The sequence below is a fragment of the Sinohyriopsis cumingii genome, chromosome 4 (genome assembly GCF_028554795.1).
Source record: "Sinohyriopsis cumingii isolate HCF-2022 chromosome 4, ASM2855479v2, whole genome shotgun sequence".
Lineage (NCBI taxonomy): Eukaryota > Metazoa > Mollusca > Bivalvia > Unionida > Unionidae > Sinohyriopsis > Sinohyriopsis cumingii.
Window position 1 is genome coordinate 5,150,468 of NC_142964.1, and position 25,497 is coordinate 5,175,964.

General features: G+C 36.2%; 1 protein-coding gene across 2 annotated transcripts in view; it reads left to right on the forward strand.

The window, feature by feature from the left end:
* Positions 1 to 25,497, forward strand: part of LOC149800564 (leucine-rich repeat serine/threonine-protein kinase 1-like) — a 231,780-nt gene that overhangs the window by 71,503 nt on the left and 134,780 nt on the right. For both annotated transcript variants that reach the window (XM_089954509.1, XM_089954510.1), the window contains 4 exons: positions 5,019 to 5,188; positions 5,772 to 5,907; positions 12,171 to 12,318; positions 18,187 to 18,375. In XM_089954509.1, coding sequence (XP_089810635.1) covers positions 5,019 to 5,188; positions 5,772 to 5,907; positions 12,171 to 12,318; positions 18,187 to 18,375 — 643 coding nt within the window. The remainder of the gene's footprint in view (positions 1 to 5,018; positions 5,189 to 5,771; positions 5,908 to 12,170; positions 12,319 to 18,186; positions 18,376 to 25,497) is intronic.

Below are 25,497 nucleotides of genomic sequence, written 5' to 3' on the forward strand. Positions count from 1 at the left end.
AAATTTGTTATCATTACTCCTAAACTAGTGAGGGTTGGCCATGAAGATTTATAAACAAATTTATTGAAGGTCTGGTGAGTCCTTAATGAAAATGGTGATTCCAGGATGCTCAAGATGTCTGTCGCAGAGGCTGGCAGCTAGCTTGAAAATTTTGTTATTGCTACTTCTCCTCAAAGATGATCCTAATGAGTTTTAACTAGAAGACTTCTTATGATCTTTGATGGTCCTAATGAGTTTTAACTAGAAGACTTCTTATGATCTGTTGATGGTCCTAATGGGGTTTAACTAGAAGGCTTCTTATGATCTGTTGATGGTCCTAATGTGTTTTAACCAAAAGACTTCTTACGATCTGTTGATGGTCCTAATGAGTTTTAACCAGAAGACTTCTTATGATCTGTTGATGGTCCTAATGTGTTTTAACCAGACGACTTTTTATGATCTGTTGATGGTCCTAATGTGTTTTAACCAGACGACTTTTTATGATCTGTTGATGGTCCAGAATAAATATGGTGCCATTCTAAATCCAACATGGCCACCTTAGTGGTCATCTTGAAAATATTATCACTACTTCTGAACAAATGGTCATTTCAGTATGGGGTTTTCATTAAAATGTGATATCAAGTTGGTCTAAAATGAAAATGACATTGATCTGACCTCCAGTATAGCTGCCATGTTGGATATCTTGAGAGTCTGATAATATATACTCATCCTCCAAGGATGACATGAGATTTTAACAAAGATACATCATGTGTTGTTGTGGGCTCAGTGCCATTTTTAGCATTTGCTACATGGCAGCCAGTATAACTGGTGAAGGAAAATCTGGAGAAGAACCACCACACATGATATGTAAATTGTCTTTGAGGAAACTAGTGCCCATCTAGCATCTGACACTTGCATATCTTGTTATCACTACTTCTCCAAAGAGATGGTCATATGGAAATGGGGTTTTGATACTAAATGAAAAAATGTTGCAGATCTAACCTCAGAAGAGACCACCGTGGCGACCATCTTCAAAATTTTGTGATTGCAACTCCACTTAATGGAAAAGTTAGGTCAATAATGTTTTTTTTTTCCACTAAGGAAACCCTTCTGAATGTATTTGGTTTGTTTTGTTCGAAAATGTTGCCGATTTGACCACACAAAATGGTTACAATGGAGGCTATCATGAGAATCATGGGATTGTAATAACCAGTCCTGGAGGAATGTTTGAAACAACATGGAATTTCCTGTGAAATATTTGTTATGATATGTAATTTGTTTTAAATTAAAAATGGTATTGGTCTGATGTTACAGTGTGTTCATAATGGACAATGGTATTGGTCTGATGTCACAGTGTGTTCATAATGACAGCAATCCTTACAAAATTGGTATTGGTCTGATGTCACAAATTGTTCATAATGGACAATGGTATTGGTCTGATGTCACAGAGTGTTCATAATGAAAAATGGTATTGGTCTGATGTCAAAGAGTATGGTCTGATGTCACAGAGTGTTCATAATAACAGCAACCCTTACAAAAATGGTATTGGTCTGATGTCACAGTGTTCTTAATGACAGCAACCCATACAAAAATGGTATTGGTCTGATGTCACAGTGTTCATAAAAACATCAACCCATACAAAAATGGTATTGGTCTGATGTCACAGTGTTCTTAATGACAGCAACCTGTACAAAAATGGTATTGGTCTGATGTCACAGTGTTCATAATAACAGCAACCCTTACAAAAATGGTATTGGTCTGATGTCACAGAGTGTTCATAATAAAAAATGGTATTGGTCTGATGTCACAGAGTGTGGTCTGATGTCACAGAGTGTTCATAATAACAGCAACCCTTACAAAAATGGTATTGGTCTGATGTCACAGTGTTCTTAATGATAGCAACCCATACAAAAATGGTATTGGTCTGATGTCACAGTGTTCTTAATGACAGCAACCCATACAAAAATGGTATTGGTCTGATGTCAAGGTGTTCTTAATGACAGCAACCCTTACAAAAATGGTATTGGTCTGATGTCACAGTGTTCTTAATGACAGCAACCCTTAAATTTATTTTATTGCTTCTTCTTCTGAACAGAATCATTTGAACATGTTTTTTTCAGAAAAATACTTCTTGCAGTACCGGTATATTGTTTGGCCTAAATGAAAATATGACTGATATGATCTTCTAATATGGCTGCTGCAGCATGAAAATCTTATGTCTACTTCACCTGAATTGATAATTGTATCAGTACAGGGTTTTCACTTAAAGATGGTTGCTGGTCCTTGTTAAAATGATTCTAGTCTGACTACCAAGATGTCCATAGTGAAAATGAATGTAGAAACAAGATTTTCTTGATATTGGGGTTAAGTCAGTGGCACTCTTATTGCCATCTAATATATTTTTTGATTAGTACTATTTATGAAATTGTGGCATTGGTGTAGATCTGATTATCAACATGTGTCTTCTGTTGCAAATGAGCTTGAATACAATAACAGACCTCCCTTGGGGTAAGTCAGTTACATATATGCAATGAATTTTGACCAGACCTACCTTGGGGTCAGTCAGTCTTTAAAACCATAAATTATATATATATACAAATGAATTTTGACCAGACCTGCCTTGGGGTCAGTCAGTCATAAAAACCATAAATTACATATATACAAATGAATTTTGACCAGACCAATCTTGGGGTCAGTCAGTCATAAAAACCATAAATTACATATGTTCAAATGAGTTTTGACCAGACCTACCTTGGGGTCAGTCAGTCATAAAAAAACATAAATAAAATATATGCAAATGAATTTTGACCAGATCTACCTTGGGGTCATTCAGTCATAAAAGCTATAAATTACATATATACAAATGAATTTTGACCAGACCTAGCTTGAGGTCAGTCAGTCATAAAAACTCTAAATTACATATATACAATGAATTTTGACCAGACCTGCCTTGGTATCAGTCAGTCATAAAAACCATAAATTACATATGTGCAAATGAATTTTGACCAGACTTTGCATTTAATTATATTTATATAAACAAGTTGATCATGAATACTCTGATTCCATAATAAAAGGTCTTAACTTGTGCGTTTGTTTCTTTAAGAGCTTTTAAGCAGGATAAAAGCAACAAGAACAGCGAAATCTATCAAAACTGATAAACTTTGGTGACCAAAAAAACATTTTGGCTTTGAGAGATTTACTGAGGTTTTCAAAGGCATGAAAAAAATGTCTTTTTCCAAGTACTTGTTTTGAGCAGACTGTATTATGTAAGGATAGTTCATTTGTATGAACCTTAGCTGGTGTTGCGTTTGGGTTCAAAGGACACACACACACCATATAAGGGTCCTACAACTTTATGTAAAATAAAGCTAAATTCTTCACAAAAACTAAAAGCCAGTGTTGCTTACAGTACCAAGCCCCAGCTAAAACCTGCTTGCTCTACCACTCTGCTCTTGTTTTAGTAAGGGTTAGAGATAAGGGATCTTAATTAATTTAACATTTGTGCCTTATCCAAGGGCATGAAGGGCTCAGTTAGCCATGGGAAGTTAAACAACAGAACCCTGCCTGTTGCCAGTCTCTGGTATCAAATATCCAGAATGCTGGGATTAATACTCTGGCCAACAGCTATAGTTCTTAACCATCTATTGTCACCAGACTTTGTGGATGGCTTTGGACATGGGATGAGGAACAACCCTATTGAATGTGGGTCCAAAGATCAAAGGCCAGGGTCACACTGATAAAAAGAAGAAAAATGGTTTCTGCACAGTTATCATCTACAGTTACCAAACTTTGCAAATGGCTTGTACTTGGGGTTAGAAGGAAGAACTGTATTGATCTTGAGTTAAAAAACATAATGATATAGTGAATGTGATTGAAAGAAGAATAATGGGTTCCACACAATAATATGAGTTCTCCTTCACCTATGATTAAAAAATTGTATGCATGGGCCTGCACTTCAGGTAGTGAAGAACCATAATGATTTAAAGGTCGAAAGGTCAAAAGTCAAGATCATCATGACTTAAAGAATGAAAATATTTTCCACATAATAACATTAATTCTACATCACATACCTGAACTAAAATTTGTGGATGGTTTGTACTTAAGGTAAATAGGAATCGAGTTTATTTCAAAATTTGGAGGGCAAAGGTCTCAAGGTCATTTCAGAAAAAGCAAAATGGTTTCTGCGCAGTAACATTCCTTTTCCATCACAGACCTACACCAAACTTTAGGCTCACGCTTGGGATAAGGAAGGAAAAGATCAAGGTCACTGTGACTGATTTCTGAATGAAACTTTCAATTATCAACATGGAGGATTATTAAAACATGGGGCAGACATATAATGAACTATATATGGTATTGTTATTTTTTATTTTTAAAGTTTAATTATAGATTGAAGCAAACTTAGCATGTGGGTCGGTACAGAGATCAGTATATGATATCAGGTTCACAGTCAAAGGCAATGACGAAGATTTTTATACAACACTTATCTTGTAAACCTTGGAACTCGAAGATACAAGGAAACTTTTGTTACCAAACTTGGTATGTTTGAGTTTTTCAGGAATATCAGAGAATGATTTCAATACTCAGAAGTTAAAAGAAATAATAGGAGGGAAAGAACAGGCATCTTGTGAAATCTTTTTAGCCAAAAGAGCATAGTTTCCTTTGAAGGGACTTTTTTTAAAATATAAAACGTTTGTTACACATTTTAATTGGAATTTGGTAACAGGTGATGCCTATAAATACCATCTTATTTGCATTTTTATTCATTAATAAGCAATGGATTAACTTATTACCTACAAATTAAAATATATTAACTTTTTAAGACTTGTTACTTTAGAAAACGAAATTAAGAGAATGAAAAGAAAAGAAAATTGTAATGCAGTTTTACTGGAGGATCATAATCAGGTCATTGTATACCTGGTTTTTTAGACTGAAATTTTTGGGTAAATTTAGTTCATCTTTAGTCAGACTTGCAGAACTTCTTCTTAAGTTTACATTTAAATTCTGAACACATTTAGATTCTTTTTTTCCATTTTCAGATTCCAGCAACCTGAATACTTGGTGCAGTCCCATGCTACAAACACTAAACCTGTCACAAAACCAGTTGGAGATGCTCCCTGAAGAGATACAAGGATGCACAGGATTGGTCAAACTTCTGGTCAGTCACAACCAACTTCATACCTTTCCTAACCCTTGGGACTGTCCATTGGTATGTACATGATATGTTTATATGTGATTCCTGGTATTTATCTTCCTTCTGTCCATCTAAACTGTTGTTATTAAAAAAGAGACTTTGTTAAAAATGTATTTTTGAGCATGAAAATATTTTTGATATAAGTCGTACTGTATGTTCACTGTTTATGTGCATTTCTTTTCCCATCAAGGTCATCTGCAATGGGGTACCATTGAAATAGGCAGTTTGCTCCCATTTTCTTGGAATAATATAGATAATAGCATCTTAAAACAACTCCTCACCCCACGCCATCTCACACACAGACAAATTATGCGTTAATAAATTTAAAGAGAGTATGAAGAGTGTTGAAATGGTGTTGTGTCATAGAAATAAAGAGATCATGTCCTTCACTTGATTACATCATATATCCTCATAAGTAAGAATTCATGTACCTAATATCCTTGGCACCTATATGGTTGCTGTGTTCTTTAGTAGAAGTTTAAACGTTTTTAAGTTTTTATTCACAAGTCTAAAATTGGAGATGATAATATCTAGGAAAGTAAAAGATCGTTGCTTTACTGATGTACAGTTTCAGTCAAATCTTTATGTAAATTTTCAGGCCAGTCTAGATTTGTCTCACAACCAGCTGATGGTCTTTCCAGTTAGTGTTGAGTTATTCTGGGGTGGTACTTTGAAGAACCTGCAAATCAACAACAACTTGCTGGAGGAAATCAATGAAAGCATCGTTAGACTTCGTAAGTCAAAATTTTAAAAAAATGTAATAAGTTTAAATCTTCTACAATAAAAACATCTTCCCAAATTATTAACTTCATTTTCATTTTTTTCAGCATATTGCTCTTTTTCATCATCGACATGATACTTCTTCCTTTAACTCATTTGGCCTGGAAGTTTTTTGTCATTTTTGCTTGAAATGCGAGTAGAAAAACATTTTGGGTGCTATTTCTGAATACATCATAAACATTGGCTTTCAACAGATTTTCCATGAGACTACTGCCTAGTTGTATTAGAAACCTCATTTTCGATTGGTTAGTTTGCTTGTGCATGAGCAGAAGGGTAAAAGTTTGAGTTCTTTTTAGTTGTTGTTTTTTGCTTAATGGACCCATCATTTTCATATGGAGACCACTCTTTACTCCAACCTTATACCCTTTATACCCACCTTATCCTAGTTATTGTAAAGGTTCACCTGTCTGTGTGCAGTTCAGACCGGTCTGCCTTAGATCTGAGGCCAAAAGTTCTAAAATCCAGACACAAAATCGCATTCCAACCATGAGTGAATTTTGAGTGGAAAAAAAACAGGTCCAAAAAATTAGGTTGTTCCCTCTGTATTTTGTAGTGCAACTAGAACTTCCAGATTATTTGCTATCATTGTAGAGCTATATCTGTCTGCTTATTTATAATACCACCACTTTGGTGTATCTTAAATGACCTTGATGCTGCAGAGCTCAGAAATAGAGTACAAGCCTCATCATGCCTACAGGCGGGATTGGGGCCGAATGAGTTAATCTTCACACATATTTATGCACCAAATTTGCCACATTCTTTCACTTTTTATTGAAAGGTTTAGGTTTTGCCTACCATATATACTCACATTTAAGCCCATTCAGACATAAGCTGAACCCCCCCCCAAAACTGAATAGGTAAAACTTTAAAATTTGCATGACCGTATATAAGCTGACTCATAAATCCAGCCATATTGAAAAATCTTATGATCTCGTCTTCATAGATCTACAATAACAATCTATACCGGTAGTAAATAAAAAATTAAATTTTTTTTAAGTTTGGACCTTGTTTCGCAGATAAGTGGACCACCTTTCTTCCAGGTTATGTATTTTTTACAAATGTATTCAGCATATACGGTATATCAATAGATTCATAATAATTTAGTATCTGCCTATCCTTCTTTCTTAGTGCCTAGCTAAATGACAAACTTTTGTTCCATCTCACTTTATTCATTCATTTATCCATCCATCCATGAGTTCATTAATTCTTTAATTTATTTGTTTCTTCAGTGAATACATTGTCTGATTACATTAAAATGTAAATGGATCTCTGCTTCTTCCAAAGCCAGCCCTTCCTGAAAAACAAGTTTTTCTGTCTGTACATCATATAGACAAGGAAAACAACTCTTATAGGTTAACTCCTTTTTGTACAAACTGGGTGGAAACTGTTGTAACTGTGTGCAGCTAGTTTTTAACTTTTACCTCATGCAGTAACACAGACATCAAGGAATCCACCAGCAGGCATTAGACTTTTATGGGTATGAATATGTAACAAATATAGAACTATTTATTATAAGTTGGGAATTTCATGATGTTGATTCAAATTTACTGGCACCACCCTCCATTTTCGTCAGTAAACCAACAATATATCAGGGTTCGTATATTAGACCTGTATGTTGTGTCTGCTACCACAAGTTATAGTAGACAGTAATACCTCTGGCTCTTGAGCCAGAGTGAACAGCTATACTTGTCTCCCTCTGGTAAGTCCTTGCTGGTGGATCAGGTGGCCAGGCAGTTGTGCTCATCCCCCTTCTGTGACACACCTGCCAACTGTTACGATTTTGCCGTAAGTCTTATGAAAATTACCCTTAAAATTTGGACTTACTGCATACTAGCAAATTTTACAGGAAAACGATTGTTGCCAACAAATCCAAGTGATTGGTTCATCTATGTTTCGCTTGGATCCAGGTTTCATCTTAGAATTAGTAAAATTAGTTAGGGAACCAGACTAACTTTACAGCAGCACCCCTGATGCTTTAAACTGTAACTATTTGATAAAGCAAAGCATCTGCATGATCAAACTGTTGTTTATAGAATTTTTTAAAATGGTGTTCAGGAAGCGATGCATGTTTAAGATGAAAGGGAAAATAAGCTTTTAGAAGAGTGTTAATAATCAACACAGAAGAATAAAAAAGAGTTTTCAGATTCTTTTTAATAAAAGCTGGAAAGGACACAATTACGTTTATTGGACATCACATGCCAATTTGAGTATGTCTTGTGGCAGGAGATATGGTTGCCGCCTTCATGTGAACTGGAAAGAATTTCCAAGAATTAAAGTTGAGAGATAGCAACACGCCATTGAGCTGCATAGGGTTTGTAACTAAATTTGTGCAACTGTACTAGTGGTAAATAAAGTCTACGCATACTTTACAAGCATTTCAGTTGATATTTTGATTACCTTAGTGAAAACTGTCCAATCTTATGGAAAAAAATCAACTGCCTTACTGAGATGGACTCGTCAGGGTTGGCAGGTCTGCTCTGAAGGCAGATGGCAAGAGTTATGTGGATAAGGCAGGGTGTAAGCTCAGGTGCAGTAGGAACTGACGACCATCCACTGCATCTGGACCTGTTTCCAGAGGTGTCAACACTCACATGGCACTGGATTGAGACAGGCCTGGACAAGAGAGTGAGGGCAACTCGGTCCAACTTTCATTCACTTAACAACAATTTTTGTGCAAGTCGTGATAATACTCTCATCTGGTTGTTTCCTTAAAGTCCTGTGGTGATGGCCAAGTGGCAGAGCAGCAGGTGTGGATAAACTGAACTGTAGTAGCAAACCTGCTCACAGCTCATGGCACTGGGCCACCTTAGACTGGACTGGAGCAGATTGGAACTTGGCAGACCCCTGATTGACTGAGCAGCAATTTTTAGGATCACACTGCTGACCTCCATAGCATGAAGAAGGGGTTAGAAAAGGTGCTCAAAGCATTTCCTGCTTCACCTTAACCCTGGTCAGCATAACCATGGCTGATGGGAATCCCAGGACAAAGATGATGTCACTCAATATCATTGCCTGGAATGTATGCACACTAATGGACAGTACATCAGCAGAGTATGAGCTGGACCAGAAAACTAGCAGTCCTGAGTGAAACTCGCCTGGCTGTTGAAGGACAACTCTCTGAAGCTGGAGCCAGCTACACCTTCTTCTAGAGTGGATGAAGTTAGAAAGAGTGAAATGAATCTGTGTTGGATTTGCTGTCAAATTACTGCTAGTTAACAAACTCACACATATCTCGAAAGGACATAAATGACTGATTAATGCAAATGAGATTCTCACTGTCAGGTAAAAGACATGCAGCTTTCATCGATGCCAAGATGAATTCAAACACTAATTCTATGATAACCTCAAGTCTCTTATTGCAGGAAGGCAGACAAGCACATCATCCTTGGTGACATCAGTTCAGGCACAGATCAACAAACTTGACCAGGGGTCATTGGCAAAAAGGTGCTGCAAATGCAACAATGATGGACTCCTCCTACTGAGAAAATGTGCTGAACATGACCTCCTAATCATCAACATAATCATCTGTCTGCCAAACCACAATGGATGCACCCATGCTTCCTGCACTGGCGTCTTACCACATCATTATCTGGAGAAGAGACATAAGCTCAATATCCAGATTCAGCCTTTGCAGATGTTCACAAGGCAAAAGTACACAAATTGAAGCAGGCAAATGTGAAACTGGCATTTGTTGAAGAACTGTGCAGCCTGCTGGATACAAACAATTTAAACTCAGAGAATGTCATTGAAAACTGAGCATCCTTCAGAGACTCTGTGTATTCAGTTGTATCCAAAACCATTGGTCCCAAAACACTTAAACCTCAAAATATGCTTAATCAGAATGATGATGCAATTCAGAGACTTCTAAATGAAAAACATCACCTACAAAAGGCCTGCTTAGAAGACAGCACTTCATCATTTAAGGCAGCCGTCAACAACATCAAGAGGACTGTCCAATGCAAACTCGGAGATTTGCAGGACTTGTGACTGAGCAATAAGGCAGTTGAGAGTCAGTCGTATGCAGATAGGAATGACATGAAAAACTTGTATAATGCTTTGAAAACAATCTGTTGGCTACAATCATCATCAAAAATACTGAGTGCTGACAACATCACACTACTTTCTGACAAAATAAGATACTTTAAATAAAGATGGGCAGCATCCTCTTCAATCAACAGTCATCTATCAGCAAGGAGCAGTTGATCAACTGCCCCAAGTGAAAATTAACATAATTTGTGCTCATCCTCCAATGCTGATAGAAACCATGAATTTCAAACCAATATTGTCCTGCTGTCAAAAGACAGGTGAAGTACCAACCGGCACCAGTAAACACTGCTTAGAAACTACCATTGTAATTGGCTAAACTCACATGGCATCTGACAAGTTTACCTATCTTAGTAGCACACTGTCAGGTGCAGTCAACATCGATAATCAAACCAGTACCAGAATTGCTAAAGTAAGCGTGTCCTTTGGCAGACTATGTATGAATGGGAGGGGCACAGAGGGATCTGTCTACAATAGAGCTACATGTGAAACCATGATTGTGTGTGTAGATGCCATGCCAATAAACTGAATCATTTTCAGTTGGGTTGCCAAGGGAGACTGATGATGATAAGCTGGCAGGACAGGGTCTCAAATACTAAGCTTATCACACAGGAAGGCATTCAAAGCATCCATTCTCTGCTGATGAAATCGCAGTTGAAATGGGCAAGCCACATCACCAGAATGTCATAAGAACAGCTACGAAGAGGATCTTCTGCAGCAGGTAGAAGGAGGATCTCAGGGTGGTCAGAAAAAAATGCTTCAGAATTCCCTCATTTCATCCCTAAAACACTTCAACATTGACCCTGAATCTTAGGGACACTTACCATTTATTTTAGTGCTTTCATAGTCTCATCTGTTTAAACATAGTGAAACATAAGTGTCTTTTTTTTTAAAGTAATATTAAAGTTTCGTGTTAAAGGTTTTGCAAGCCACATAGAGGCTTGGAGGTTGGTTTGGGGCTGGGGGTGGGATGCATTGACACACTGACACATATAAAACTTGGCAGTTTATACAGAACACTTTTATTAAAAAGCATTATAAATTGCATAGTTCAGTTCTGAATCAGCAGTTCCATTTTCTCTAGTTGAAACATATACAAAGAGTCTCTGCAGTTTGTGCAATGGCTGATATGGTCAGTTTTGTTTTTGCGGTAGGACTCAACTTATAAGTGATTATATGTGGTATTGATATAAAGAACAGTCCATGTGTAGAATAAATTTAACAGCATATAAAGAACAGTCCATGTGTAGAATAAATTTAACAGCATGTAAAGAACAGTCCATGTGTAGAATAAATTTAACAGCATATAAAGAACAGTCCATGTGTAGAATAAATTTAACAGAAGTTTGTCCCCTATAAAGACAGCTTTTCTGGAAGTTCTACAGTTTTGTTTGTACGTAGGATTTTTTTTTAATGACAACACCTAATAAAGATTCCCATCAAGAACTGCTGTTGTAAAGAACATTTTGGTGTACCTACTGTAAACAGTGTCATGACTTATATTTGTTGTTAATAATCAAACCAGTGTGGAATGAAATTAGAAAAGCCAGTGCCACTATTTTGGAGCAGAGTAAAATGTCCTTGATTAGGAAGAACAAGTTTAAGGCAAAAACAGGTGTCATTTTCCATGTAAGACAGGTGTTCTTTTCCATGCAAGACATGGGTCCTTTTTCATGTAATACAGGTATCCTTTTCCATGTGAGACAAGTGTCCTTTTATAAAGTACATTCAGGTTCATTAAATGTGGAAGATGCTTTTGTTGTGGAGACTGCCTTGACAGAAGCTTGACACATTGGTCATATTGGCATCTGTGTCTGCACATCCAACCACCCATTTGTCAACACCGTATTGACACAGTGGTCATTTTGGCATCTGTGTCTATGTATCCAACCAACCATTTGTTGACACCCTATTAAAACAGTAGTCATTTTAGCATCTGTGTCTGTACATCCAACTATCCATTTTTCGACACCCTATTGAAACAGTACTCATTTTAGCATCTGTGTCTATACATCCAACCATCCATTTTTTGACACCCTATTGACTCAGTGGTCATTTTGGCATGTGTCTATACATCCAATCATCCATTTGTCTACTCCCAACATTGAGCTCAGTATGAAAGCTTTTCATTTATGGATGTCAGCTAAATACAAGTATCCTTTATTTATTACAGAAGTTTTAGTGGACCTAAATGCATCTAAGAATAAGATAGAGCGTCTTCCTCACCCTGACACCTGGGATTGTAACCAGCTTTACATGTTAGATCTCAGCCACAATTTACTGGGATCTCACTGCCAAGATCTGTCCTCACCAACTGCCAGGTCAGCATATTTGTAGCCTATAATATACAGATTGTTATTCCTTACACTGGTTTTATGGAGTGTACAATTAATCAGAAATAAAAAAATATTGCATATAATTTACATTTGACTTTTCAGTAAAAGAAAAGTCAAAATATTCCTTAGAATACAGAATCGTTTGTATAAAAATTAACAAATAATTGTTTGTGGATTGCAGTCTCAGAAATATGTAATCTTACTAGTGAAATGAAAACAGAATGCAGAATTGATGCAATTGAAAGTCAGAATAAACATAAATGAAAAATGATGAACGTAATTTGAAGAAAGAAAACTGTAAAATACAGAATGATGAATGAGTACACATTTCATAAATGAATTTGAAAATCAGCTCACTCATGCTGACAAGCTGTGAAATTGTTCTAACAACTGCCATTAGTGTGATGACATCATGATTGGAAGTTGTATCTGTTTAATTTTTTTGGGAACAAATTGAAATAGTAAAATCCTGAAATATACCTGACAGCTATATATTTACAGTTAGTGCAGTTGAGGTTGCATTTTATTTATCATAAATTCAGAGCTGTATTTTAATATCATGCAGATTTGTTAATTAAAGCACAGTCTTATTAAGACATTAATTAAATTGGTTCTTGTCATTTCATACTATTGAAAATGTAAATTGAATCTTTGGGAAATGAAGTCCAGTTGAGTGATTACAGGAATGATGATAGCTAAAATACAAATATAAATGAAATGCAGAATGAATGTATATGAAATGCAGATGAAAGTCAAAACAAATGGAGATGAAATGCAAATGTAGAACACATGAAATACAAACAAAATTCAGATTTGGTAAAATTTCTTGTATATGGTGTACATAAGAGTAGAGGATACGAACAATGAATGAAAAACAATTCATACATAAATATTACATTTGAAACTTTGACATGGTTTATTTTACACAAGAAATGCTCTTGGTGGTTACCCTGTTTACCTAAAAAAAAAATTCACTTGAGTTACCTTGATTCCTTTGATTCTAAGAACATTTCACACCAACAGCAAAGCTGTTGAGAGTATGAAGTTCACGTTTAGTGACATATATACTCAATTATACAGACTCTTATCTGCTGTAGTTCTGCTTACACACTGCACCCCATGGTTTACCATACAATGGATATTTTCTTTGCATTGTTAATTTTAACAAATAGTTTCAAGTCTTGCCTTCACCTTAAAAATAAACATAATTTTATGTTGATTATATTACATAACTTTTTGACACCTGGCACCATAAACAAATCAAGAAATGAAATTTGTAAATTGTCCATTTTTAGTGCGAATTTAAAAGCGTGAATAGTTGTATAAATAACCATGTATATGATGATCCAGATCTTAGTTCTTCACAATTTAGCTCACCCAACTTTAAAGCAAAGTGGGCCATGTGAGCGACAGCTTATGCTGTGGCCCATTGTCATATTTTGTCATTCAGGCATCTGTCAACAATTGTTATTTTCAACTTCTTCCTAAAAATCACTAAACCAATTTCAACCAGACTTGATTGATGGCATTCTACATGAAGGACTTGATTGATGGCATTCTACTTGAAGGACTTTCAGATTTGTACAGAGGATACTGAACCACCATTAGATATGGCCACTGTTGCTAAATGTAGAAAAACAACTTGTCAAACGAATTACTTAACAGAATTCGAACAAATTTAATGGAAACCATCATGACATTAGGAACTTTCATATTTCTTCAGATGTTATTGATGTGCCATCATATATTGGCACCGTTTAAAAAAAAGAAAACCCTTTAAATTTGTCAAAAGACTGGGCACAATTTCAGTAAACAGAAAGCATCCCGACAGGAAGGAATTGAGTTTGATACAAATGATGTCAATTTGCCATCCAACATAACTGTCATATCTAAAAGTACAAACTACTCTGAGTGACTTCTCATCATAAACTGCTCAACTAAATTTGACAGAAAATATCCAGGCATAAAAGGCGTAAAATGTCTTCAAGTATTGGCGATCTACCATCAGATGTGGCCACAGTTATTAAAACTAGAAAAACCTTTAAGGACACACAATACTAATGATATGGAAAAATGGGAACCAGCCTGGAAATGGGTGAATATAAAATAGAGTATATATGGGTTTTGGCTGTCCAGGATTGGTTAATAATGTAAGTGATGTTTTAGGAAAAATAATCTTTTAAGAGCTTAACCTAGTTGTAAGTGAAAAAAAATAGAGACATTGTTTTGTTGATGAAATTTCATTTCTTTAACTGTCTTGAGTTTGGAACACTCATTACTAAAATTAGCACCTGACTCTTTAGTGCAGAATTGATAGCACATGTTTCAAACACATGCAGGTCCAGAAAATGGTGCTGCTCATATCCTTTTCTCTACACAGAAGCTGACATCCAGGTTTCATCAATACTGATAAATATAGGTTTGAAAATGAATACTCAATAATTTTAAGTTGTTGAATTTTTAATATCATGGTGTTTGCATAGGTTTACTATGGTAGCTGAATTAGTACTGTGAGTCCTTAATGGACTTATCATAAAAAACCTGCTCAACAGAATTTTACCAAATTTGACAGAAAATATCCATGCAAGAAGCACTTTCAAGTTGATGAAAGTTTATACATTTGTTATTCACCTTTAATTAATCTGCTAAAATATGGTAATGTTGCTAAATATAGAAAAAAATTAAACCTCTTTAATATCTCGAAATACCACTCAACATAACTAACTTTGACAGAAAGAATCCTGGCATAAAGGATTCTCAGTAATGGAAAAATAATGCTGATTTAGTATAAAATATAATAACATTATAAAAATAACACTTCACTCACTGTAGAGCGACCGTATTACTTGGAGACCAGAGGCAGATATGGACCAGATTCTTTTTTCTTGAAGAAGAGGTCAAAAATAGGTTACTATTTGCATAATTTGAAAAATTTGCAATCAGAATCGGTAAATGTCTTTTATGTCACTCATTTTTATGTTGAAAATGGTAGCCTATATGTTGAAATTTATCATCATCATGAAATTAACAAATTTTTTAATAAATTGTATATTTTTTTTAAGATTTTCCATTTCAAAAATATTTTATCAGCATAGAACAAAACATGATGTTGATGAATCAGAGTGTTGGTAAATTTCTTTTGTAGTGAACTGTAATAAAAAAATTCATGATTAAAGAAGTACTGTTATAAAAGTCACATTTTAATTGAATTATTTCATTTGGTTTTAGTGTAATCATACAAAAATGTGATATGGCGTTTTCTGTTCAAATGTGAAGAGAGTGATCTACTGTCAGGGTAATGTCCACAAGCATTTTCAGAACATATTCAAGTGCTTTCATAGCAGTTAAGTGGCTTTATTTGGATGTGATGGTCCTTTGACACAATGACTAAAACTAACTATCAGTTCAGTACATGATAGATGCTGACATGTGAGTGTAAGTCAGCCACAGGTTTAGCCTTAGATTAATCTGTTGATTGTTCTTCAGAGTTTGCAGGGATTAATTTGAAAGTAAACATGCACATGTTTTGTTTTTTCTCTTTAATGTCATCTGACTTTTAAAATATATAACGCAGGTGTAATGTACTGAGGCAGTACAAACTGTGTTTATTAGTAAGAATGTCATTAAGTTGTATGTGGTCATTGGCATGTGTATGGTCACAAATAAAATTTAGGTCTTATGGAATAAATCTGTGCAAACATTTTGATGAGTGTGACATAAGAGATCTATGAGTGTAAATCTAGCCATGACGCTTTCGTTTATTTTGTTTGCTTTTGGTTGAATCTTGTGTTTCATACTGACAGGGAGGCAACTCCAATTTTACAGATTCATCAGTTTGTGAGCACAGCATGTCAGCTTCATTTGTATTGTCAGTCAGTCGTCAATTTGTTAAGTTTGATTAAGTTCGATCCATAAGGTATATTATTCATTATTGTTCCAATCCATTATTATAGAATATTTGTGTACAGCAAGGGAGATAATATTTCTCACGTATCAATGAACATTCTTGCCTCCAAATACCGCTCAACACACTTTGATCAATGTTGACATAAAGACACCTAGCGTAAATGCCTTTCATTAGTGGATAAATGATGCTGATATTGTATCAAATATGGGTGAAGTAGGAGTAGAAAGAGAAAACATGAAAGATTATTTTTTTTCATAAGATGTGCTATCAACAGCATCGGAAGTAATTTCTACAGAAAGCATCCTACTGACCCTGATTTCTTGGTGCTTTTAGTTAAATGTCATCAAGGTGTTTGTTTTCTGGCCCACAAGGGCCTATTGTTATTATTTCTACAAAATAATTTATTTTTGGGATAGCAATTTTGCATTGTTGCTAAACATTTGACAACTGTTGGCAGTAGTTGTACTGTTTTATATAATGTCTTGGTACAACAAATATTTGCAGCCTTTGGATGACGATTTATGTTGGGAAATCCAGTACATGGAGTATCTAAAGAAATGTGTTCTAAAGAAAAGTGTTATATGGTTTAAATGAAAACATTTTTCATATTTAAAAGAGTCTCAGACAAATGGAATATTTAATCAAGATAGGTAGCCTCTGTTTAGTTTCTAATTCATTCATAATTTTGCTAACACTTTTTGCCAGTAATTTCTTACTTTGTTGTTAAATGTTGACCTTTTATTTGCGTGTATGTAGTAATATTTCTTCTTGTGCATATGTAGTAATATTTCTTAATCAAATTCACTCTAGCCTCCCTAAAGAACTCACACTCATAGAGGTAATGGAATTCATCACACAACACATTACTTTGACATTTATTACATTTTCTTCATATGGAATTTTATTCCATTGACAAGTTTCAGCAGGTGATTAAAGGTTTGTTATCCTAAACTTCAAGATAGTTAAATACATGTGTTTAGGAAATGTGAGTAAATATTTTTCCATTGGATACCCATTTTTTTAATTGTAATTTTTTGTTGGGACAGTATTTCTGCAACAGATAACCAATCTTGTTTGTGTTATTCACAGAGAAGGTTTTACTAAATTTCCTTGTGCTACTGCTGTTACAATTTCTATTTTTTAACCACACATCATATCATTTTGAAGAATTGTTGTTATATGCATTGTCATTTGGTGTGCTAAAAGTCACATTTAAAGATTCCTTTGTCCATGAATGCCATTGTTGATTACTTTGTCCCTGGAAGTCATAGTTGGCAGTGAAGAGTTTCCATCTCAAGGGACGAAAGTTGATTACTAAAAATGCCTATACAAATTCCATGCATTTTATGGTGGAATTTAAAGCAGCAAATCTGGATGTTTTACCAGAATATGACAAAATTGTTTTGTATGCTCTTATCATGTCATGTCCACCACAAAATTCATTTCATGCAATAGCTTTTAAAGGACTTCATGGATTCAGTCTAAATTAGTTGGAAGCTTTACATTAAAAAGACTTGGAGCAATTTTTTTTTCATTTTCAACCCCTATTTGAACTTTACCTTTCAGTTGCATCAGAATTTTGTTGCTTCTCAATATCTTTTTAAGAAATATCATATGAAACTTTACATTAAAATTACCCATGTCATGACTGATTTTCATCAATTATTTTGCAAAAAGGAAGAGCAGAATAATGGCTCCGGATTAGCTTAGAACATTCTTAGAACTTTCCCATTCAGGTGGATCAGAATTTTGTTTCCACTTAGTAACTTTTGAAGGACTGAAACTAAATTTGGTATGAGGCTTTATATTCACTAGAACTAGGTCAGATGTGATGTTTGCCTTTTTGTTTTCTATTATTTTACTGAATTTTTGCCATTCTGCTGTACTGATACATATACAACGTAACACTCTGCTATGGCTATTATCAACGATTCTTTGCATTTTAGATCTCCATTGGAAAGACTAGTCAGAAGAGGTAAAAAGATACTTCCTGTGAACTTTGAGAGGAGACAGCTGGCATTTCCCAAATCATTGTCACACTGTCTACATGAGCTGAACCTCAAAGATAACAATTTAGACAGCGTCCCAGATGGAATATGTCACCTTTTGTCCCTGGAAACCCTAAACATTTCAAAGTATGTGTATACCTTTGTAAACAACTTGATTCACTTTTGTCTCTTTCTTTGTGTGTAGTTACATGTATCAAATACACTGCAGATGTCATTATAACTTAATTGTATGTGTAATTCTTTAAAGACAAAAAAAATTTGTATTAAAATTATCAGGCGTTTTGATTGATAGTTTTGTTTTCTGAGAGAACTGTACTGTTGGGAACAAGGGCAGTGTATTTAAATGTATCAAATACACTGTGGATGTAATTATAACTTAACTGTATGTATAAATCTTTAAAGACAAAAACGTTTGTATTAAAAATTATCAGGCATTTTGATTGATAGTTTTGTTTTCTGAGAGAACTGTACTGTTAGGAACAAGACATTGGAGTGAGTGGTCTAAATGTTCAGCAGCTTTTCTTCCCTTTGCCAAGTTCCTTCCTTCTTTCTTTGTAAAATGTAACAATAAAATCATGAGGGATAGTTTTATTCTTCCCTGGTCTGGGTAACAGAGGAGAGAGTAAAATAAGGCTTGGAGAACCAGAGTCAGGAATGAGACATTGGAAAGAGTGGTCATAGTGTTCAAGAGCTTCTTTTCCATAAGCCAAGAATCTATTTTCCCAGCCTTTTCAAACAGTACTGTACATTTTACTTATCTTTCATTCCATCAATCCAATTCCAGATTAATTGATGTCATGTGGTACACTTATGTATGATCACTTCAGGGTGCATTATACACAGTATTTTGTGTCCTGTTTTCAAGGTCATCATTTTCAGTTTGTCACTTTTACCCTTTAACGTCTAGTTTGGCAGATGTTTAAGGTAAATTGGATAAACTAAGTGTATTTGTTTATTTGAGGTGTCAGTTTTAACAGTTAGGTATAGATCTTCAAGATCTCAGATCAACATCTTGACACTTTGTTTTTTCATCTTTAAAGATATTACTTTATTTATATGTGTACTATAATAATTATTATTTGCATGTGGTAGAATGACCACTTATCGTTTAACAATTAATATATTCTAGAAATAAATGAAATTAAACTAATGCATTGTCATATTGACAAGATCCACCACTCTACCATCAGCTGTCAGTCATTTGATATATTTTAAAAATTCAGAAGATTTTTGTTTACCTGTCAGTCATTTGATGTGTATTAAAAATTCAGTAGATTTTTGTTTAGCTGTGGTCATTTGATGTATATTAAAAATTCAGTAGATTTTTGTTCAGCTGTGGTCATTTGATGTTTGTGAAAAATTCAGTAGATTTTTGTTTAGCTGTCAGTCATTTGATGTATATGGAAAATTCAGTAGATTTTTGTTTAGCTGTCAGTCATTTGATAGGTCATCAAAGATGGCTGCCATGTATATGTGGTCTTAACACAGCTCCACTCAGCTCCATGAACTTGATGTAAAAACTGGTGTTAAATATGCTAATACCTGTAGCCATCATTTATACTGTGGATTTATGACAATATTAAGTTAGTGTAAGTGAAATTTTATGTGCACATGTTCATGTATTCAAGTGAATTTGGAAACCTGTTCAGAACAAAGGATTTTTGGCTATCCAAGATGGCTACCGAAGTGGATATACTTGAAATTGAACTACACCTACCATATCTGAACTTCAGTTGATACCAACTCAAACACATTATGCAAGTTTCATTCAAAAGTTTATGGATATGTGCTAGTCATAAATAAGGATCTGATATACTTTTGCTATCACTGCTATGAACAAGCTGAAAATATCAGAATCATGGAAACATATTTAAATACCAGCCTTGTAGGTTCCTTACTCAACACACTCAGCTCAACCTTTTCTGCATCATTCTCTGGCTTTAGTATGTCTGATATACCTGAAGATCAGAGCCACACAGATAATCCCATGCAGGAAAGTCATGTTCAGAATAAAAATGAAAACAATGGTGCAGATGATGATTTGGAATTATCCATTATGGCTGACACTCCAGAATTCTTGAGGGTCAAACATAATAAATACAGTATCACTGTGAATATAGATCCACAAAAGTTTGAGTTTGTAAAACAGATATTGGATTCAGAACCTTGCATGACTTCATGCAGTTCAAGTGTACAAAATGGTATTATCTACAGAACAAAAGAGAAAAACACTGTGACAGCTACATTGTATAAAACAACATGTGTCTTACATATACAGGGGCTGAACAGTCTCACATGGTTAGATCATATTATCTGTAAATGTAAACAGGATGAGAATACCCATGCTAAAGGCATTTATATGCTGACATCTACACCAGTAACTAGATGTAGTACCAAACATGAAACAGTTACTAAAGTCTTTGACCTAAATGACTCAGGCAATAAAATTAACACCCCTCCAGAGTGTCAGGCAATTACACGCTCCATAAATCATGACCACAGCAGTGATGGCTTAAGCCTTAATGATTTCTCCATGTGTGTACATCAAAAAACAATTAGGAAATTGGAGACCCAAATCGAAGAATTAAAACTACAGTTACATGCTATTAAATCAGCACAGGGAAGGGTCAATGAGCAAGTAACCTCATGTGAAATAGCAATTCAGACAGACTCCCAAATATCAACAGTATCAGAAGCAGCAGAGGGGGCGAATCGGACATTTTGTCCAATCGTTATTTTGCTTAATTAATACTTTCTGCACTCAACGATCTAGTGTCGTCAGCGCCTGGTAAAAAAAAAACGACGACGGTCCATCCTACACGATGGTGACGTCATTTGGTTTAATTAACACCTTCTGCGCGCCGATCCCCAGTGTCGTCAGCGTCCGGTAAGCACATCGACGACCGCGTCGATGTCATCGCCCCCTCTGCTGCTAAGTGGTTATTTACAATGATCTTACAAACAGAGTGATCACTAACTCCTCCTCCTGTAGATCAATTAGGTTATTTGACTGATCGGTGAGTTTAAAATTAATTCTCGTTAAAAACCGATCATGGCATCGCATATAGACCGGATTAATCGGATTCTCAACGATTAAAAATCCCGGAGGGGCTGTTGGTGAAAATGAATAAAGGATATATCCCTGTTGAGCTTGATTTGATTGATTGGTATCTACCTGGTAACTCCCTTCGATAACATCACACACTAGATTGATTGCTATCACCGATGCGATATTTACGTTGTATGGAGCAATATGCCTACCATCATCCCCGTTATCGTGTCTGAGGATATAAGTTGATGGACCGATAAAATCATTAAGAGACTTTCTTAGTTCTGGCGTGTTGTATCTTGGAAACTTAAAATCGGGTAAATCGGCTTCTGCGATATTATACTCGGTTAGGAATTTTTGTTTATTATCAATTCTGCTAGTGGATATTACCCCGATGATTCTTTCATTGATATATTCCATGTCTGATATAAGTTGATTTAACACCTCAACGTGTTTTTGTGCTTTTGTTTCCCGTAGCTGTTCTAGTTGTGATTGGTAAATACGATTAATCTCGATAAAAAACCTATCGATATCATTTAAATTAACTTCGACCTCGACGACCGATCCAGGAGTTTTCTCGTACCTAAAATACCAATACATGGTATTCCTGTCTTGAAATGTAAACCAGTCGGGGGGTGACGAGTTTTTCATAACAAACAAAACATCTCGATAATTGGGATTAATCTCATGATACGATTGTTTGCCCTCGGGGTTTTCATAAGGTGGATTCTTAGGCCATCCTAGTATGGTTCTTATTGAACTGTTATAAATATCAACCATATACCCCGGTGTGCTTATTTCAATCGTCGACGATAACGTCGGTTCATGAACCGTAATAGCGATTTTTGATTCCTTTCCTGTGATCGATTTTATCCTGCGTTGAAATTCTTTATTGATTTGTTCTATTTGGTATGACCCAGTTGGTATTGTAACCTCCTCCCAGTTTGGGGTTCCATCGGGTTTATTTTTCCGTGCAAAAACCAGCGAGTTATTAGGTTGTTGTCCGTTAAATGCGTCCGCTCGAATATTAGGCCAACTGTGATATACTCGCAATTTTGCCAGCGCTATTTCCTTCACTGGAACCGGTGATGGAAAGTTTACACTGAATTCGGGTTTCGTTGATGTTATCGATATCATATTTGTTTGTACCGGAGTGGTGTTCTCCGCGATCCGCTGAAGTAATTGAAACCCTTCGGGGTTCAGTGACATTATTATTATTTGTTGTCTTTAGTGTTTAATATTAATAACCAGAGCCCATTGAGGTGGTTCCGGCTTCCAGTTGAAAATCCTCGATTTTTGACATCGCGGAGCTATACAACTGGACCATCGTGGAGAATTCAACATCGGATACGAACAAATTATCAATCGATAACGAGATCAACCCGGATAATTTCGAGTATGCGTCGGATACTATTTGATGTTTTACTGTATACTCGTTGAGTTTTTTCTGAAAACACGATGATATCTTTTTAGTGATTGCGTTGGCGACTCCAGCAACTGTTGTCATTGCGGAGACAGCGATTGGAACAGCGATCGGGGCTATCGTGGTTACCGTGGATAAAATAACACCGGTACCGGCTATTATACCCGACACCGAGTACACGACCGCGTCGATGGCGGTTATTTTACGACGGTATTTTTTTATTTTTACACGGTATTGTTCGGAAAGCGTTTTCAAGTTCGCGGAAAATTCTTTTGCGGTATCGAATCGATATTGATGTGACGTCGGTGATACCTCTGATTCAATTTCCTTGGTGGTCATTTTTATTTTAAAAGAGCTAGTGTTTTTAATTACTTAGATCCACTACAAATTCCGCATACCATGTGATGTTTGCCCTAAATAGACTGCTATCAACGGCTTTAATTATAAACCGTTCGATTGTATCCTTGTCGATGATTGTTGATATTGTATTGTTAAACCCGGATGAACTCGGCGATGATATACTGAACTGCATCGCCGAAATCAATGTCAATCGATAAATACCCTTAACAATTGCGGTGACATCTATTGCATTACGCGTAGGAGTCCAATCGAATGATCCGTATTGAACCGTGTATACGCCACTGCCGATGATCCCATGAGGTGTTTTCATTTTTTCGAGTTGCTCTGTCATTCTAGGTAGTTTGTCCTTAATCGCTTCAACATCAGTTTTGATTGTTTTTATTTCCCCTCCATACGCGTCTACATTTTTTTTGTTCGCTTCAATATTAGTTTCGAGTTGCTCTGTTATTCTCGGTAGTCCGTCTTTAATCGCTTCAACATCAGTTTTGATTATTTCTATTCTACGCAAATTCGCGTCTATATTATTCTTGTTCGTTGCAACATTAGTTTTGATTGTTTCTATTTCCCGTGTATTCTCGGTCATACTTTTTTTGTTCGCTGCAACATCAAGTTTGATTGTTCCTATTTCATATGTATGTACGTCTATACCTTTTTTGTTCGCTGCAACATCAGTTTTGATTAATCCTATTCCCCGCCAATACGCGTCTACATTTTTTTTGTTCGCTTCGACATCAGTTTTGATTGTTCCTATTTCCTGTGTATGCGCGTCCACACCCTTTTTGTTCGCTTCAATATCAGTTTTGATTGTTCCTATTTCCTGTGTATGCGTGTCCATATTATTTATGATCGTTGTAACATCAGTTTTGATTGTTTCTATTTTCCGTCCATGCGAGTCTACATTATTTATGATCGTTGCAACATTAGCGCCGATTATTTCTATTTCCCGTTCATGCGCGTCTACACTCCTTTTGTTTGTTGCAACATCAGTTTTGATTGTTTTTATTTCCTGTCCATACGCAGTGATATCATTTATAGTTATTGTGATTTCATCCGGTTTGGCATTTTTTTTACCAAGGAATTTATCAAAGTTGTCATCGATCCTGTTAACATTTTTTCGTAACGAGGTAAATTGGCCCGACAGCGTCGTAAACTCCAAAATAGTATTTTTTATTGTTGCAAGATTCGGTTCGGTTACCGTCGGGGTTCCAAAAAAACTAGCGGTAGTGAGTTGTATATCGGTGACAGATTTTTTCACCTCGGCGACAGATTTTTTCACCTGCGCGTCAAGTTCGGTCACCGATCTATCTAACCTTGTAAAACCGTCCTGGACTAATGTTACCCTATCCGTCACCGCTGATATATGTCCACCCGGTTTGAGTCGTCCGTCGACGGTATACAACGCGATAGTGTCCTCGGCGGCATCACGCTGTCGTATTAAAACGTCATTCAGTGACATATTACCGGATTTCAATTTACCCTGGCGGTCTTGAAATACAACTATTTCGCCCGGGTCAACACTTGTTAGATTCAACATATCAGCGATTTCATCCTCAATTAGTTTTTTTATGTCGGCGGCGGCCGTTTCCGTGTATTCTTTCAGCGCCGAAACCGGTCGTCCCCAGATATCAATCATTATTATTGTAAATGTTATTCTCTAAAATCCGTTGAGCTTCTACGACCCCACTAGTGTATTCGTTTACAACCACATGAGGTGGTTTTCGCGATGATGAAATCGCCGCGAGTACGTTCAATACCTCACGGCCACATATCGGTGGGTCACTCAATTGCTGTGTTGGCAGCGTGGAATAAAAAACCCGGGTTGAACACGCCGGGGCTGAACACGCCCGGACATACCGCATGAACTCTTTCGGCGGGGCTAACCCGTATGAATCAAAATAGACGATTGCACGCGGATCAATCGCGTACGCAACCCAATGAGTTCCCGCTCCGGAGGACCCATCGAGGTTAATTATGCCTGTTTCAGTATTCCTTGGGGCCGCCGGTAATTGATCCCTCATAAAAACACCTCTGAAGTTTTTTATCGCTAACGCGTTTGCGGCGTCTATTAAATCAAAATTAGACATTGGAGTCATAGACTCAGGAGTCATTGACTCCCGAGTTAATAAACGGTTCCCGGTAGTCTTAGACCCTTTCCCGAATACCATGAATACGGGGTTCCCGGTAGTCTTAGACCCTTTCCGGCCACGGGTCGTTTTTTTTTGTAGCCTTTCCCGGTTGCCTTCTTTAATGCCATTCCCGCCGCGGTACCAACGGCCCCCAACGCCGCCGCCTTAGCCACTGCTGGTGCGGCCGCGGCAATCAACGCTGGAATCGCAGCTAACAGCGGAAATATCCCACCGGTCTTTTCCATGTTTTTAATTGCTGCGGCGGAAAAATCTATTTGAACACCCTTTTT